At 35.6% G+C, this 17662-nt stretch overlaps 1 protein-coding gene across 3 annotated transcripts in view; it reads left to right on the top strand.

Annotated features, from left to right (window-relative positions):
• The window catches only part of LOC135071734 (RNA-binding protein Musashi homolog Rbp6), a 615851-nt gene that overhangs the window by 228228 nt on the left and 369961 nt on the right, over window positions 1-17662 (top strand). For all 3 annotated transcript variants that reach the window (XM_063965517.1, XM_063965519.1, XM_063965518.1), the window contains exon 3: window positions 4298-4379. In XM_063965517.1, the coding sequence (XP_063821587.1) occupies window positions 4298-4379 (82 nt within the window). The remainder of the gene's footprint in view (window positions 1-4297; window positions 4380-17662) is intronic.

The following is a 17662-nucleotide window of genomic DNA, read 5'->3' as shown; positions in this document are numbered from 1 at the left end:
TTGCCTGAACGACCCCTGCTTTCAACCTGGACTCTGGATCTTGCTTACACGTCTGACTTGGAATGTTTTCTTTGGACTTTACTACCGGCTTAAGAACTGGATATTGACGCTATGGATCGCTGTGTAAATTGTGGAATAGACACTAGTCGCTGCAATGCACTAGGCAGACGATCCCTAAACGATGAGTCTACTCTGCATGTGATTCAACAATGGCTTGCACCTCAGACTGTAAGTTCAATAAACAAATCATAACCTAACTCACCATCTCGAAGTTTTCCATCGCTACTATACTTTGAAAATACAATACATTTATTTGAATGCTGATGGTTATCTGTTTACATTTTACTGAATATTATTAAAATGTATTCTAGTACAAAATAATTGCTGTCAGTTGTTAAAGAAATTGACAAAATGAATAACTACTATTTTTGCAATAAGTCAACACTTTTCAGTAACGTGCTATTGGATACAGTAGTAAACCATTGTACTTAGTGATTTTATTAACTGTAAACTACTGACATTTTAATAATACTGTTTATCTTTTTTAGGTTAATAATAGTGACTATGTTTGCCAAGCATGCTGGGACTTGGCTTAAAGCCGATATAATAATGAAGAAAGACAACTTGGGCCACCATAATGTTTGTCTTCGCTGTGGACGTCCTCTTGCTTCAGCACGAGTTACTCATTTACTCCACACTAACTCCCATCGAGAACTGAGAATATACAGTGTGAGTCACGTTAAAGTGTACATATGAAAATAGATGAAACTAGACCTATTTTTATCGACAAAAAAGAGGTAAAATTTTTTTTAATTTTTTTTTTAATTTTTATAGAATTTTTTTTCTTCCAATTACTTATTGTAAAGAAAACGTAATAACTTTTAAACTAAGCGGTATATCCTAATAAAATAAAAACAATAATAATGCTAAATAACAGGCGATACTAAAAAAACACATAAAATACACAAAAAAGGCCAACAAATAATAAAAAAATATACTTTTTGAAAAAAAAAAACTGCTTAAAAATTCGTGTTTTTTTGGTTATTTGATAAATTTCTCCAAAAAATGCCCCTATAACTGGGGGTTTTTATTACTTTGCATTGTTTTCTATCATATTACCTTTGTAAAACCAAAAATCGCATGTCTCTATCCCTATCACAACGTTTGCAATGATCGTTTGAACTAAGCCTCTCCGGGCGCGCCATTCAACGCTTCGTTAACAACGAAACTGAAAATGGCTCTAGATTTGTAATTTTGATAAAGACAAGTTAAATTTCAAATAAAAACAAAAGATTTCGAAGTAAAATAAGCATTTTAGTTACAATTAAAATTGTCTCTACCTGTAGCGGAGAATAATGTTGTGGCAGGCTTTTGTTCAAACGATCATAGCAAATGTTGTGATGACAGCATTTTTTTGAGAAATATATCAAATAACCAAAAAAATACGAATTTTTAAGCAGATTTTTTTTCAAAAAGTATCATTTTTTATTATTTGTTGGCATTTTCTGGGTATTTTATGTATTTTTGAGTATCGTCTGTTATTTAGCATTATTACTCTTTTTATTTTATCAGGATATACCGCTTAGTTTAAAAGTTATTACGTTTTCTTTACAATAAGTAATTGGAAGAAAAAAAATTCTATAAAAAAATAAAAAAAATCTCAAAAATTTTTTGACCTCTTTTTTGTCGATAAAAATAGATCTAGCTTCATCTATTTTCATATGTACACTTTAACGTGACTCACACTGTATAATGTTATACGAGAGTGGATTACCTATACCTCGAGCTGTAACTTTGTGTTTTTAAAGCATTTCAAATAAATCTTAAAAGGTTTTGCCCTATTGTATTTATTTTATGTTTAACTCTTTTAAGTTATTAGTTAATCTTGCGCACATCATGAAAATGAAATGAAAAAATATTTATTTAAATAGGCACAGGTTACATTTTGCATTACAAAAGAATAAAAGCAAGATGTGTTAACAATATGAGTAAAAAAAGCAAGATGTAGTATCAATAACATATATGAACATTTCTACTTACAAGCTTAATGAATATGATCGGTATCGCAGGACATTGCATAAAAATAAATGATAAATCTCTTTAGGATTGCTAGTCAAAAATTAAACCCGAAGTTCAGGACACAACATAATTATCACAATAATCATGACAGAATTAATGATTATAAATATGTTTTACAGGTACCCGAAGATGGTTGCATATGTCATAAATGCTGAGTGGCTGCAGACAGAGCTGCTGTCCATATGAACTCAGGACCATCAACTTCATCCCGAGGAATACCCCCTGAAGAAATACAGCCAGAGACACAACATCCAATTACCGACTCTCGAAGTGGAATGGAAGCAATACTAAAACATTATTGTAAATGCATTGTAGGTAGACGAACTGTAGGCTGCTGCGCCCATATCATGTCGATAATATGGTACCAAGACCATTTAGTACCACCTGCACAGTTCTTAGATGATATTTTAATTATTATAGAAGACGAATAAAATCATTAAGTAAAGAAAAATGTTTTAATATTATTTTTTAACATCCTATCCATCACCTTGTCATTCCTGTCGTCTTCAAAATACACATAAGGTACAAATCCAAGATGGACTTCAGGCCGCAAACAGCAAACCTCTATGAAATTGCAGAAATCGCCGCAGCTGCAAGCCGCAGTGGGGATTTCATACAGATTTTCTGTTTGCGGTTGCAGTCTGCGGTCTGCAGTCCATCTTGGACTTGTACCTTTAGGCCGCAAGCTGGACGACTGCAGGCACGGGCGCGCTTGCGCTTGTGTGTACCTATGGGTTGCGGTTTGCGTGACTTGGTTGACTCATATACGCCAGAACTCGCGTCCGTAGTCGTCCAGTTTTTTGAGGCCTAAATATAACGTAAAAATACCTTTTTCACCTAAATAACAGCTGATTTCTAGTTTAGATTAAATTGTTACATAACCTCACTTTAACTAAACCCCTAATAATTCTGCTCACAGATAGCCAAAACACGCATAATTTTTAGTGAACATCTGCAAAGTATTAAGCTATTAATTTACACAATTTTTATCTTGTTACATCTTGGCCCAGATTTCTATGTAATTGTTTCCATCTCCTTTATTTTTACGACAGAGTACCTACAACGCAGCAGCCTAGTGCTGGCTGCTAATTTTGTTAGACAGGACGTTATTAATTTCACCCCAAAAGAACCAGGGCAACATAACTTTACAGGAGCTATTTCGATGCTTTTTTTCGGGACTACCGAGAAAACTCTCAAAAATAGCTCCTAACAAGAGTACTACGGCAACTTAACCAAGTTGAATAATTTAATAACGCCCTGTCTATCATACACAATATTAGCAGCCCGCACTAGGCTGCTGCGTTGTAGGTGCATTAAGTGGAATATTGATAAAAATAAATTTAATTTTACTTAGAGCACCTGCCCAAAATATCGATAGGTGCTCTAAGCGGAATAGGCCAGGTGCTATCCGTGAAGGTGCTATTTGGGTGGGTGCTCATAGTGGAATACGTCCTCAAACCAGCTGCAGACTTTCAGTCATTTGGGGAAACGGCTCTTATCGTCTTACTTTTATGGACTGCGAATCGAAAAGGCTTCAACGTTACAAAACGAGACCCTTCCATTGTGTGGAAGTGTTGACTGAATGTACCATGAACGTCCTTTGTCGCTGTAGCAATACGTAACATTTTATGTTACGAGAAAAATGGTGGACCCACTCAAGCAAAGATTTTCTATTTCTGTATAGATAATTAGGGTGATTCTTGGTAAAAGATTTGTGAATCAATTCACGGTTTTTGTGGCACGTTTTTACGTGAGTTTAAAGGAAAACTCTTGCAGAATAGATGACCGTAAATAATTGTAAAAAGAACTATTTAGGTATTCCTGTAATGTTATAGTAATCTTTTAATCTGCCTGATTACTTCTAATTGAAAAACATAACGCTCCAAATTCTTAATGAAATGAAAATGAACTTTATTGATTAAATATGTTAATCTAATTATTTATTAATGTAAATGACCTGTCTATCTGAAAATATTTTCAAAGTATTTAAGCCTATTAAGTCTCTTCCTACTCCATTTATTTAAAATTACATTGTCTTACTTGTTTTTTTATCATTGCAATTATTATTTATTTATGGCAAAACTTAATAATTGTAAAAATACATAAACAAATGCACACTGCAGTCAAATCACATTTGAAGAGTTTTCCACCAAAACAGCAATTTATTTACAGTTTTCATAGAGCAATCAAATTAAGTAATATTTTCTCTTCTTTGCAGAAAGCCTCCGGGACTACTTTAGCAAATTCGGCGAAATCACAGAAGTTATGGTTATGAAAGACCCAACAACAAGGCGGTCGAGGTATGTTCCGACTTATTACTTAAACTACACGTAACTTAAAAGGAGACTTCATTTCAAAGGGGTTTTTGAGAAATGATGAGGTTTAGACTGTACCTGTAAGATTTTGAAGCAAACACGAAGTCATTAACTTTACAAACAAGATATAGATTTTTTGGCCGATAATAAGCAATGTCCTCTTGTCAATAGTTAGTAATGAACTAATGAGAGCTATTGCCTACTCAACTCAAAAATTAAATTATAAAAAATAAATTAAATACTTCTTAGTGTTATTCTAACTAAAAGGTAATGCTATTATGTAAAACTCATAAAAGTCATTTCATTTTTTGAAAAAGCATTTTTACACGTCCCAGTATTAACCCTACCACTGCTTCGGGACAATAAATGGGCTAGTAAGTAAATCGAACGCAGAGCGTTGAATAGAGCTCTATGATTGGTTCGTGTGTCACCCTGTGCGTCTACGTGCACTGTGATACCTCATAGTAATGTTTGTGAATACGGGCGTAAATATCTATAGGTAATCGATGTCTAAATTATTATCAAAATTGGTGTAATGGTTGGACGTGAAAATTTTACGAACAAAATTAATTTATGTGTGCATTCTTCCCTAATTCAGAACCGAAGTTCAAACGATTAGTCAAACATGGAAGAAGGGAATGCTTTTACAGCATAGTTAGGAAGTGGACGGCAGGTCGCGGCCAGACTGGCCAGCAAAGTTATTGGTTTGCAAATAAGTTTCATTCTATAGAAGCATACTCATTTCGAAATTTGCGGTTACCTTTGAATTGTAAGCATTTAAATGTTGGACTTCAAATTTAGGAACTTTACAATAGAACTCGAATTATTCCAACTGAATTAAGCATCGGACGAGTTGAATGAGTGGGGATTTCGGTATTCACTTTAGCAGACTGCTAAACTAAATTCCTTTAATGGCTGTATTGCTTTGGACATAGCTGGAATATTTCGTTGCGTGTTCTCAACTGACCCTTGCTTGCTAATGTTGGTTTATATTTACTGTGTAGTTAGAGAAACGGATGCCAACGGAAATTCCTGTTGAAAAATCAATCTTGGACTGTAGTTTATCAAGTTTTGAGGATAAAATTAACATTTATTGAGTAAACTAAGTACAGTAATTTTTGTAATTTTCAGTTAAATACTCGTAGCACTGCCAGACTTGAAGCATGAAAGTTTTTTTTATTAACAATCACTTAATTTAAATATGGTAAAGAAATTAGTTTAACAAAAAAAAAATACTGGCAGCTACGATCAGACGTCAATTTTTTATTTTAACTGACATTCATGTTCGTTCGTTTTTCGCGCGCTTGATCGGTCGTCTTTTGTTTTTCGATCGTGTAAAAGTCGATTTTGGTTTTAATATTTAAAAAGATAAATTGACATGTCATAGTATTTTCATCGACATTTTATTGGGGTTTCTGTTACAATAAAATAATAGATAGGTACTCATATAATATTAAAGTTAGGTACCTATAGTATTTTACGTGCAGTTCTAGCAACGAATCTAATCCTTTAATTCACTGGACGTTAACTATAGCCCGTAGCCGATACCAATAAGCATAAACAAAAGACGTTTACGTTAGATTTGGCTGAGGCAGCGTAACGGTTGGCAGGCTGCATTCAGGACCAGCTGAGCCTCCAATATCAGTCCTAGGATATTATTCCAGGACCGAACCAGGGCAATATTGAGTTGTGGAACCGACGATTCAAGGGGGGACGCGAACGGGGCAACTTTAGCCCGACACTTTGACAACTTATTTCTTGTCTCGGAGTTGCTAAGCCACTCAGTTTGTGTACGTAGTGGTCTGATTGTTGCTCACCGAGATAGTGATTGTAATAGCTGGCAACAAGTTCTCAAGGGTATGGGTTGTTTTCATTCTCCTGTAAGCTGTGCAGGGCTGCCAAACATAACATTTTGATCTCGAAATACAACTAAAATAGGCACATATCTTCATGAAAATAAATAAAATATAGATTTTCTCTAGTAAATGTAACTCATGTAGGTGATGGTTTGAAGAAGTTGTTCTAATACATATTTAAACTTTCATTTAAACATTAAACTTGTATTTCGATCATGTCACTTTAAGTTACGTTTTCAGTTGTGAAGTCATTATAAAGATAGTAAAGTGTTTTTAATCAGAGGACACGCCATAAAGACTTAATGTGAATTAAAATACATAACTTTATTTACTCACATAACTCTAGAAGGCAGTTTAAAACAATTTCGGGCTATCAACTTTCACGTGCGCTTTTACATGCACTCAAAAATGCACTCTAATTCCAGTTTTTACGGTCCATTTACGTAAATTTGGTAGTGTCCTGCATTATTTTTTCGGTTTTAAATCTTCCGCGACAGAATACGGGAAGGCACGAAAGTTTGTAGGTCGACACCTTATCACGGCAGTAAATCAAGCGGACATCGTCCTAGGCTGTATAAGCAGTGCCATGGAAGTGATAGCAGTTTAGAAGTCCCCTTAAACAACGATATTAAGAGCGTAATACCAACTTGGATGATGGTTGGTGATGCATAATGTTAGTCAAGTTTGGGCTATGTTTCGGGCACTATTTAGTTCTGTTCGTAACCCGAGTAGGTCATAATGTAAATTGAGTGCCTATACTAGCATCAGGTAAATAAGTATATTATTATGTGATGCACTAATGATGAGATGCACTAAAAGAAAATAAAAATAGATCGCGGAAAATTATGCTACTAAATATTGAAAATAATAATTTGTTTATAATGAGAGACTTCATATCCTTTTTAATTATGATATTTGTATTCGTTATTTTTTAATCAGACTCTTGCTTACACGATTCGATTTCCTACGTTTATTTAATAGGTACCTATCTATTATTTATTAAATGTTGCGTGACATGTTGTACAAACAGCAGCAGATCAAGGTAAACACTGCTGCTTCTTATAGGCGCCCTTTCGCAACAAAAATATGTGTAATGTATAGTATGATGTGCCCCCGACTGTACTGACGTGATTGCTTGCTTAGCAGACAGGACGGTATGCATTGGTTTCAATCTCGCTCTACGTAACTAAGGCAACTTGCGAAGTGTCCACACACGAACTTGGCCCCTAATTCTTCAGATCAAAGCTCTGAGTTTGCCCATGACTCGCCCCAACTACAGCTTATGCAAGCTAAGTAAATCAATATCGAAAGTCAATGAATCAAGAGTAATATATTCGGGTACATAATAAATGTGCGCTACCTGAAGGCAATATCTGAAAAATTTGCCTCCTCGATATTGCTTACAAGGGAGTTTCCTTTCTCCCCAAAATTTAATGCGTCGTTCGCATTTTTATAAAAAGAAGTAGGTAAGTGAAATAATTTGCGGTTGGTGCTTTATTTCCTTTTATTTATTTTAATGGTAGGTCTCCTTTTGTTTTTCTTTTCGGCTTAAGGCGAGTAAAGCGAACCAAAAAAATATGTTAAATCTGCGTATCGTTATAAATGTCGGAATTTAGCCGAGGTGTAAGTGAAACAAATTGGGTTCGTTTTGATTGCCCGAATGAAAATTAATTAGAGAATTTTTCTTTTGAAATTTTCCTTAGTCAGATATTTGTATCTATGTGTAATCGCGGAAAACAAGATTTGTAATCATTAAATATTTAAACGTGATTTCATTATTGTTTCGGAGAAGAAACGCAGCTTAAATTGTTGACGATCGTTTATTAAATTAACGGTTTTGTAATTCGCTCGAATCAGATATTGATAAAGCAAAAATTCGGGGTAGTGTCGTGGTTGAGTGAATAACTTTGGGGTTTTCTGATATATGCCGGCTGAATGGGAGTCTATATCATAGCGAGGGCTTACGGCGGCTTTTGGCGGGCGCGTCTCCATTCACGCTCGTTTCATTCGTTTCGTTTTCAACTAAAAATCTAAAATCAATAAAGGATCACGGCATAAATGCAAAGATTACTGTTCGCTTTCGTAGCATGAAAAATGTGCTACATGAGCCGTCCGAAATAAAACGGCGAATCACTATGAGGCTGTAAGTACCACCATAAAAGGAGGATCCGTTGGAATCGCTTCGGCAAACACCTACAGAGAGAAGCGGTGTTAAATGAGAGGGATTGCGATCCCCCCTCCCCGCGATCCTCTCGGCATCCCCCCTCTACTTAAGACGACGTCATATTTAGTAACAGATGTGCCAATGGAGAAAATACTTGTATACCCATCCAGCGGGAATGAGGGCTCTTGACTTGATTTTTATAATGATTAGGAGTTGAGATGTTGATGTTGTTCGAAATATCTGAAGGAGGCTATCGCCGAATAATAGATAATATTTAAATGTAATTTTTGGCTACTGCTATAGGTACTCAAATATAGTTGCAATTGTTACATAGAGGTCTCTCTAGGTAGGCCTTCCTTGGCAAGAGCGTTGCTAAGAATGTTTTCATCTCGTATTAGAAATATAATGAGAATACCGACATACTAATGAGTAATTAAATAAGAAACTTAACCCGTTGGTTTTCATAAAAAATAGTGGATCCACGATAATTTGTATGTCGCTATCACAAATAAACAACGCACGTCGCACACATCTTTTGAAGAAACAAAAAATGATAGCTAGGTTTCCTAGTTGTTCACTAAAATAGTTCGATTAGATCCAAGCCATAGATTGATCGAACATCCTATCAGATCAAAACTCTAATATTAGTTACAATATTAATTGAACCCGACAGCCGCTCGTATGATCAGTTCACTATCCCATCGCGGTGCAATACAAATGTGCAATCGGTCAGAATAATGCGGCGCGCGGCCCCGGCATTGTTATTACGTTAGTACGAGAGATTTGGGCTGCAGCGCTTACTGTTAGCTCAGCAGCTTCAGATATTGAAAGGCTTTACGGGATTTAAATGGGATTTGAGGAAATAAATTAGACTGTTTTAATACCTAGTATATGCTGACAGACTGCTGGCTATAGGCTACCTACATGTTAAAGCTGCATGCTGCAAGCTTTAAGTCATCTTCTATCTTTTTTTGTATCGTTATTAACTAAACGGCTTTAAATTAACTCTTTAAGGGTTATTTTCTGTATGACACTAATTACGAATTAAATATGAAATTGTTATTACGTTAGTACGAGAGATTTGGGCTGCAGCGCTTACTGTTAGTTCAGCAGCTTCAGATATTGAAAGGCTTTACGGGATTAAAATGGGATTTGAGGAAATAAATTAGACTGTTTTAATACCTAGTTTAAGCTGACAGACTGCTGGCTATAGGCTACCTACATGTTAAAGCTTCATGCTGCAAGCTTCAAGTCATCTTCTATCTTTTTTGTTTCGTAATTAACTAAACGGCTTTAAATTAACTCATCAAGGGTTATTTTCTGTATGACACTAATTACTAATTATAATATGACATTGTTATTACGTTAGTACTAGTGAGAGATTTGGGCTGCAGCGCGTACTGTTAGCTCAGCAGCTTCAGATATTGAAAAGCTTTACGGGATTAAAATGGGTTTTGAGGAAATAAATTAGACTGTTTTAATTCCTACTATATGCTGCCAGACTGTTAGGTATTGTCTTCATCGTCTATATTTTTCTGTTTCGTTGTCTAAACGACTTTTGACTAACTTTTTTAGTGTTATTTTATGTATGACACTCATTATTACTGATACGGCATTGTTATTACGTTAGTACGATAGAGAGATTTGGGCTGCAGCGCTTACTGTTAGCTCGTCAGCTTCAGATATTGAAAGGCTTTACGGGATTAAAATGGGATTTGAGGAAATAAATTAGACTGTTTTAATACCTACCAACTACATAATACGTTGCCAGACTGGTAGATATAGCCTTCATTATATGTTTAGATGTTTTGTTGTTAACAAATGGCTCTAAATTAACTTTTTTGTGATATTTTATGTATGACAGTCATTATTGTTGATACGGCATTGTTATTACGTTAGTATCAGCCTAATTTAGGCTGCATTCCTTATTGTTAGCTCAGTAGCTTCAGATATTGAAAGGCTTTACGGGATTAAAATAGGATTTGAGGGAATAAATTAGACTGTTTTAATACCTACAAACTACATAATACGCTGCCAGGCTGGTAGATATAGACTTCATTATTATGTTTAAATGTTTCATTGTTAACTAAATGGCTATAAATTGACTTTTTTGTGATATTTATGTATGACACTCATTATTGTTGATACGGCATTGTTATTACCTTAGTACGAGAGATTTGGGCTGCAGCGCTTACTGTTAGCTCAGCAGCTTCAGATATTAAAAGGCTTTACGGGATTAAAATGGTATTTAAGGAATTAAATTAGATTGTTTTAATACCAACTATTATGCTGCCAGACTGGGTGAAAGTTTTCAAGGGTTAAGTACTTTGTTACGAGTTGATTCCAGTTAAAAAAACTGTGGTTTTAAGTTTTATTTTATTTGTATAATGCCCCTTTCATCACTATCAATCCCTGATTTTTAAGTGATCCCTATGAAAACAAAATGCCTGTTATTTGTTACCATACCACTTAAATTAGAGATTGATGGTGAAAACAGGCATAAGTTAACCGATCTGGTAGCTTTTTTAGAGTTAAGTAAATTTTCAATGCTAACTAAAGACAAAAACACTGTCCAAAATAATCTCGCGCATCCTAAATCCACACCAAAATTAAATAAGTAACTTCTATAATTTAGTGTACACTAAACCCCGCAAACAAGTACCTCGAATCATCTGTACTTTTCCTTTAAATTCTAATATAAAACTGCGGAGTGTACTCGTAAATTTTGCAACGCGGTAACGTTCATTACTAGTTCGATAATCGGTCTGAAGTAGCGTGGATGCATAATCAAGTAGACGGCTCTGCGGGGGCGGGCGGTGGGGGCGACTCGTAAAACTATTACAACATTCTACGAGCAGTGCGCTGGCTTCATTAATCGGCCATCGTATGAAGCTATCTGCGTTATGATATGACGGGAGACTAACGTGTTACGGGCTGGTCTATTACACCGGTCAACAAAAAAAAATTTTTTTTTTGCGCATGGATTTTACTTATTATATTCTGATTATGTAAGCAAATGTATATAAAAAAGTGCGATTACAAATCGAAAATATTTGCTTTTTAAAAAGTTATAGCGATTTGAATTTTCCATCTTCATAGTAGAATGTCTCTAAAGATGCACGTCACATTCTCATTGGGATATATTTATAAATAATTATGGGGGCTTATTCGCAAGAACAAGGGGCACGCTTTCATCAAAATATAGTGGGATTTGAGAAACGACCAGTATACTGAAAGCATGATAGGGTTAGATTTTTATGAAAAAAATCTTCTATGGAACATGACAGGAAATTAGAACTTTTAATTTTTAATAAATATTTGGACTCTATTTTAATTTTTCTCTTGTGAGAATGAATCTTAAATGGATGTTTGTTATGTTTTAATAATTAGAAAGAATGAAAGAAAGAAAGAAAAAAAATATTTGGCAACAAATTAAATCATCTCTATGTTCATGTTTCATACATTCATTGATATGAATTTTTCTATTTTTTACACATAAAAGCAAATTCAGAACAATTGTTTGTTGTTATTCTTGTTTCTAGGTTATAAAGCAATAAAAATAAGCTAAGCATAACCCGTGCGCAAAAATACTGTAGACAGTTGTTATCTAACTAGCAGGCCAGGGGCTGTCGAATTCTGCGATGGTTTGCAACCGCTGTGTTGTCAGATTCAAATGCAAACTCTTTAGGCCTTTTTATTACACTAAAAGATGCTATAAGTGTGGACGACTTGTAAAACTGTTACAACGTTATACGAGTAGTGCACTGGCTTCATTAATCTGTCATCGTATTAAGCTATCTGAGTTATGATATGACGGGAGACTAACGTGTTACGGGCTGGTCTATTATTATCTACCTAACTATCAGACCAGAGGCTGTCGAATTCTGCGATGGCTTGCAACCACTGAGTGGTCAGATACAAATTCAAATTCTTAATAGTGTGTAGGCCCTTTTCAGGGCGCTTACATAATATTATTATGCTATTGTTGAAACGTCATCTAGTTACCTAATGCTTAAGTCAGTCAGACTCAAAATCAAATTAAACAGGCAAGAATGGCTAAAATGATATATTTCTACTCCACTACTCGTAAATAAGACCTTTATAAGAAGTTTTAAGCTAATGTCGCAAACAGAGTCGCACTTTAAAGTTTTATTTTATGTTATTATAAAAATGATATATTTTAAATGTCGACTCGAGGCGTCGTGTGCCTTTTTCTAATTAACTCCGTTTTCGTAATAACATAAACTGAATTCTGAATTCTGAATTCTATTTCTATAATTAACTTAATTTAATTGCCACTACAGGTGCGAAATGCAGAGCGAAATATTATAACGAAAAACGGGAGAACAATAAATTAATTGTAAGAAGCTCTTCGTTAGAAAGGTGCAAATAAGTGAATTACAACACTTAGATAAATTAAACGGCGTTACCTACATTTTAAAATGATCAGCTCTAATGTAAAACGTTGTAGCGCTACTTTCATTTAAATTCGCTGTATTTTTCCTTTGCGAAGTTTTAAAAGTGGAACGCTTTGGCAGCTGCCGTAGAGTACAGTTGGGAGCGTGATATCTTCCTTATGGACATAAGAATAGAGGTCAAAGGTTGTGTAGTTTAGCGCGGGTGTATCACAGATTGATTAATGCAGATATGTAGCTATGTGCTGGATGATGGGCTAACCGAGTCTCTGCGGTCTGCATATCCGCAACGCTTTCCTACCATTTTAGCTGTATTATCTATAATGACGGAAATTCACATGGAAATTGTTTACATTTGCCACGTGAATTAGAATAGCTGCACATACCAATGTCACGAAGAGTAGACAACAATTGTTTGTTAAAACTATATGTCGTATATGGGAAAGTCTGAAAAAATCGTAACATTGCAAGAAAATTCTCACAGGTTTGAGTAATATCTGAGGCAGTGCTAATACCGTGGATGTAATAATGTTTTAATTGCTTTTTGAATGCGTTTCTACGACCCATACTTTTCGCAATTAATTATTCTAATTGTCAGCTCCAAATTAAATATAACTTGTAAAGATACTAGCTAATTCGAATTCCCATCGCTGCCATTGAAGCCCTGTGCATGAACCACTAGCTCAGGCCACCCATTAACAATCATAAATTCACACACATCCATATACAACCTACGAAAATTCTAAAACCGTTAACAAAATTTGGATCATTCTGCAAGATTCTCACAGATTCATCTTCTACAGTTTCATACGCAACAAAGATCTCCAAAATCCAGTGTGTTCCCATCTCAAAATGTTGCTCGTACCCCGATCGAGTCTAACAAGACCGTTCCGTGTACATTGCGATGTAGCTGCACTCACTTCTATTGGCTATTTGGTTAAATTTAGTGGGAATCTCGGCTCGTAGTGCACTGGTTTACCGATTGATAATAACGAGCGAGTCTCTTTTGTTTCTTCTTAGTTTTTCGTTGACAGTGTTTAAGCTGGGAAAATTCTGAGTAACTCATATTTTTCTCTGAAACAGGAATATTTTCAAAAAGTGGTGTAGCATAGTATTTATATAGTAACTGAAGCCCGTATTCACAAAAGCAGCAAATCGAACGCACAGCGTTGAATAGAGCTCTGTGATTGGTTCGTATGTCATCCTGTGCGTCCACGAGTACTATGAGACCTCATAGTAATGTTTGTGAATACGGGCGTGAGAGTAGGTAAAAAGTTAAATAGTTTTGGTAGAAAATTTTGATTATATTTGCCTTAAATTGGTTGGGACAAAACTAGAAAGTTTTGTCTTTATTCTATGTATTATACTCACAGTTTTTCCTGAAACGTCAAAAGTTGTTAATAAAATAATTAGGCAATTAATGTTACACAGTATCAGGCAGTAAGTAAACAGTAAAATAAATTCATCATTTACATCTAAAATTTTCCACAAAGATAGCAGCTACATATGATGATTGGTGGGTTAGATATTTCCAATCAAAACATTACGCACGTGTGTTTTTATTCCCTAAGTAACACTCGTAGTAGACCAATCTCGCGTAGTACAAATTGTTCACAAACACCATCCCGTATTGATATTTTGTTCATGCCGATAGTGTTGTGCCAAGGATTAAGCATTGAAAACCCGACGTGGATAGATGGACACCATTACATATCAACTGAGATAGATACCGCTGTCAAAACGACAATTGCGATAGCCACCGACTTTCATTAACAACGATAATATGTAGTGCCAACTCTAGGGTATTTCTCAATGGACACTTCAGTGTATGAGCCAACTGTAGACACTAGTCCACGCTAAGTGTTGGCATTAATTTTGAAAATGGCTATTTTACTAAACGCTTTATAGCAATATTGCATTGTAACTAGAAGGGGTTTGTTATAAAGTCTATAACCGACGGTCTGGGTTTGATTTCCTCTATAAACATACATAGTTTACTTTATGAATCAGAATTAGTTTAATTTGGCTTTCTTTATCAATTTCGGATCAATCTATAAATTTTTAGTTTTTTTTACTACAGTGCAGTACAGTCTTTAAGGACGTATTGACTACGGCACGTAGCACGGTGGCATCTTATTCAGATTCTAATCGTATTATGTGGTTCAGTGACATGCTGTCAGCTGGCTTTGTTTTTATTAAGCCATCACTTACTCACTAAACCTAACCACCACTGTAAGTATTAAAATATAGGCGTAATAACAAACCGTGTATCATTTAAGTGATTGAAGGTAACGATCTCTAATAGCCCACTCTTAATTTAGCCCTGTAAAACAGTAAAGTACACCAGATACAAATGCCTCGACAGAGATCCGTCTCGCCAAAGATAAGATCTTCAGTCGCGTCACACAAATAAACCAAATCCGTATTAGCAAAAGCCTCAAGCTGTCTCTAGAACAGGGGTTCCCAACCAGTGGTCCACGGATCACCAGGTCTGCAGGAGTAAAAATATGGTCCTCGAACGATTTGAAATTTCGCGAACGATGCTTTCGCATGTCATGAGAGGGTTTATGTAATAAAATTTAAGTCCTGGATTACCGAACTTGTACAGAAGAATGCAAGCTGCGAATACGAATATACATACTTCCTATTTGGTATCGTATTAGATTTTATAAATCAAGGTGTATTCCTTTCAAATACCTAGCAGTATTTATTTTAGAGAGTTTTTGGTTTAAGTTAATTTTACGGCTTTTTAATGGTAGGTACCTACCTATAAACAATAAAGAAATCAAAATATTCCCTGATCCAGAAAAGGTTGGGAACCACTGCTTCTAGAGTCTAGAACTACAATAAAACCTCGGACTTTACCATCAAAGCTGAAGACAATCGCCATTGAGCGAAATAACAGTGATTTCACTTTGATTATTCTATTGGACTAACTATTTACACAAATCTTTTTGTGTTATTTCAGTAGAGTGAACCTCACGGGAAGAATGCCAATAAAAACTAGTTAATTTCACAAGTGGGAACGGCACCGTCTTATATTTTCTACCTTATACATTATGTATTGGCTACATACATAGTACAGAGGGATTCAGAGAGGTTACTAATAAAATTTTATTAGTAAACTCTCCAACAAGAATGTATGGTCATATAATGCTTTTGAACGTTTTTAGACTGTATTTAGAATTTAGGCCCAGAACAGACGGTGAAACGCAACTGCAACGAAACTGCAACTGCTAGTTACTTTTGAGTTGCATCTAAGTTTCTGCCATAGCGTTCGTTGAGAGACCACACATGACGCGACCAGTTTGAAACTTTCAGTTTCAGTATCATTCATGAGAATCATCAGAAAGTTGCAGTTTCGTTGCAGTTGCGTTTCACCGTCTGTTCTGGGCCAAAGCTACAAATGCAACCGATATTAATTCTAACATAATTAGATAATTAGTGTGTATGTCATGTCGTACACATGGGGATGTATTTTAACAGATGCTTACTAGAATTATTATACAGGGTGTCCCAAAAACAATGGATAACCCTGTAACCATCGATAGGCCTCGCCATGGTCTCCCTAACGTCCAATTTTGACCCCAGTAAAAATATCACCGTTTTGAAGATTTTTAAGTTTTTGTGCATTTTTAGAAAATTGCCACCTGCGATTACTTTTTCTCATGCCATTTCTACAAATGAGGATACTTTTCAATCTAGTTTTTTTCTTTATCACAAGGGATAGTTGGGCTATCAAAAGAAAAGATTAAAGTTCAACAAACTAGTTTAAAAGTATGAAAAATTTAAGAAATTGCAGAGTAGAAGGAAAAATTAATTCATTGTCTTGCACTTTTGATCAGCCATCGTGTAAAAAAAATGTAGGAAGACCATCGTGCCCATTACCTTAAAAACTTCCTTGGTTAATTGAGATTCTGAAAAGGTATCACAAGCTTATGTATTCTGTATTATTTTTATCTTATGGCTACTTGAATAGCAACTAGTATGAAAACTGCAAAAATGAGTTTTTCTCGTAATAGTTAAACTAGGACTGCATAGTGGCATCAAATACAAATTGATAATTTTTAGCGTAGGAATTTTAATAAAGCAACATTTATCATCATCATCATCATCATTTCAGCCATAGGACGTCCACTGCTGAACATAGGCCTGTACCCCAATGATTTTCATAATGACCGCTTGGTAGCGGCCTGCATCCAGCACCTTCCTGCTTACCTTTATGAGGTCGTCGGTCCATTTTGTAGGTGGACGTCCTACGATGCGCTTTCCGGTACGTAGCCTCCACTTGAACCCTGTTGCCCCATTGGCCGTCCATTCTGCGTTTTTGTGATTACTTATTTTTTGTTTTACACCTTATAAATGTGCCTATAGACAGATGCCCGTGATGATACACGGCTCGGAAACGTGGATTTTTTGCACAGCGTGCTATGGAAGGGGCTATGCTCGGGTTTCTTTACGAAACCGTATCAGAAATTAGGAGACCTGTAAACGAACTAAAGTCGCTGACATAGCCCGACGAATCAGCAAGCTGAAGTGGCAAAGGGCAAGGCACAGTAGTTCGCAGAACTGAGGCAGCAGGCTTCAAGTGGAGGCTACGTACCGGAGAGCGCATCGTAGGACGTCCACCTACAAAGTGGACCGACGACCTCATAAAGATAAGCAGGTGCTGTATACAGGCCGCTACCAAGCGGTCATTATGAAAATCATTAGGGTACAGGCCTATGTTCAGCAGTAGACGTCCTACGGCTGAAATGATGATGATGATGATGATAAAATGTTGCTTTATTCAAATTCCTACGCTAAAAATTATCCATTTGTATTTAATGCCAC

This window comes from Ostrinia nubilalis, chromosome 5 (assembly GCF_963855985.1).
Source record: "Ostrinia nubilalis chromosome 5, ilOstNubi1.1, whole genome shotgun sequence".
NCBI classification, from domain to species: domain Eukaryota; kingdom Metazoa; phylum Arthropoda; class Insecta; order Lepidoptera; family Crambidae; genus Ostrinia; species Ostrinia nubilalis.
Note: the sequence above shows the minus strand (reverse complement) of the source record. Positions and strands in the feature narration are given on the sequence as shown.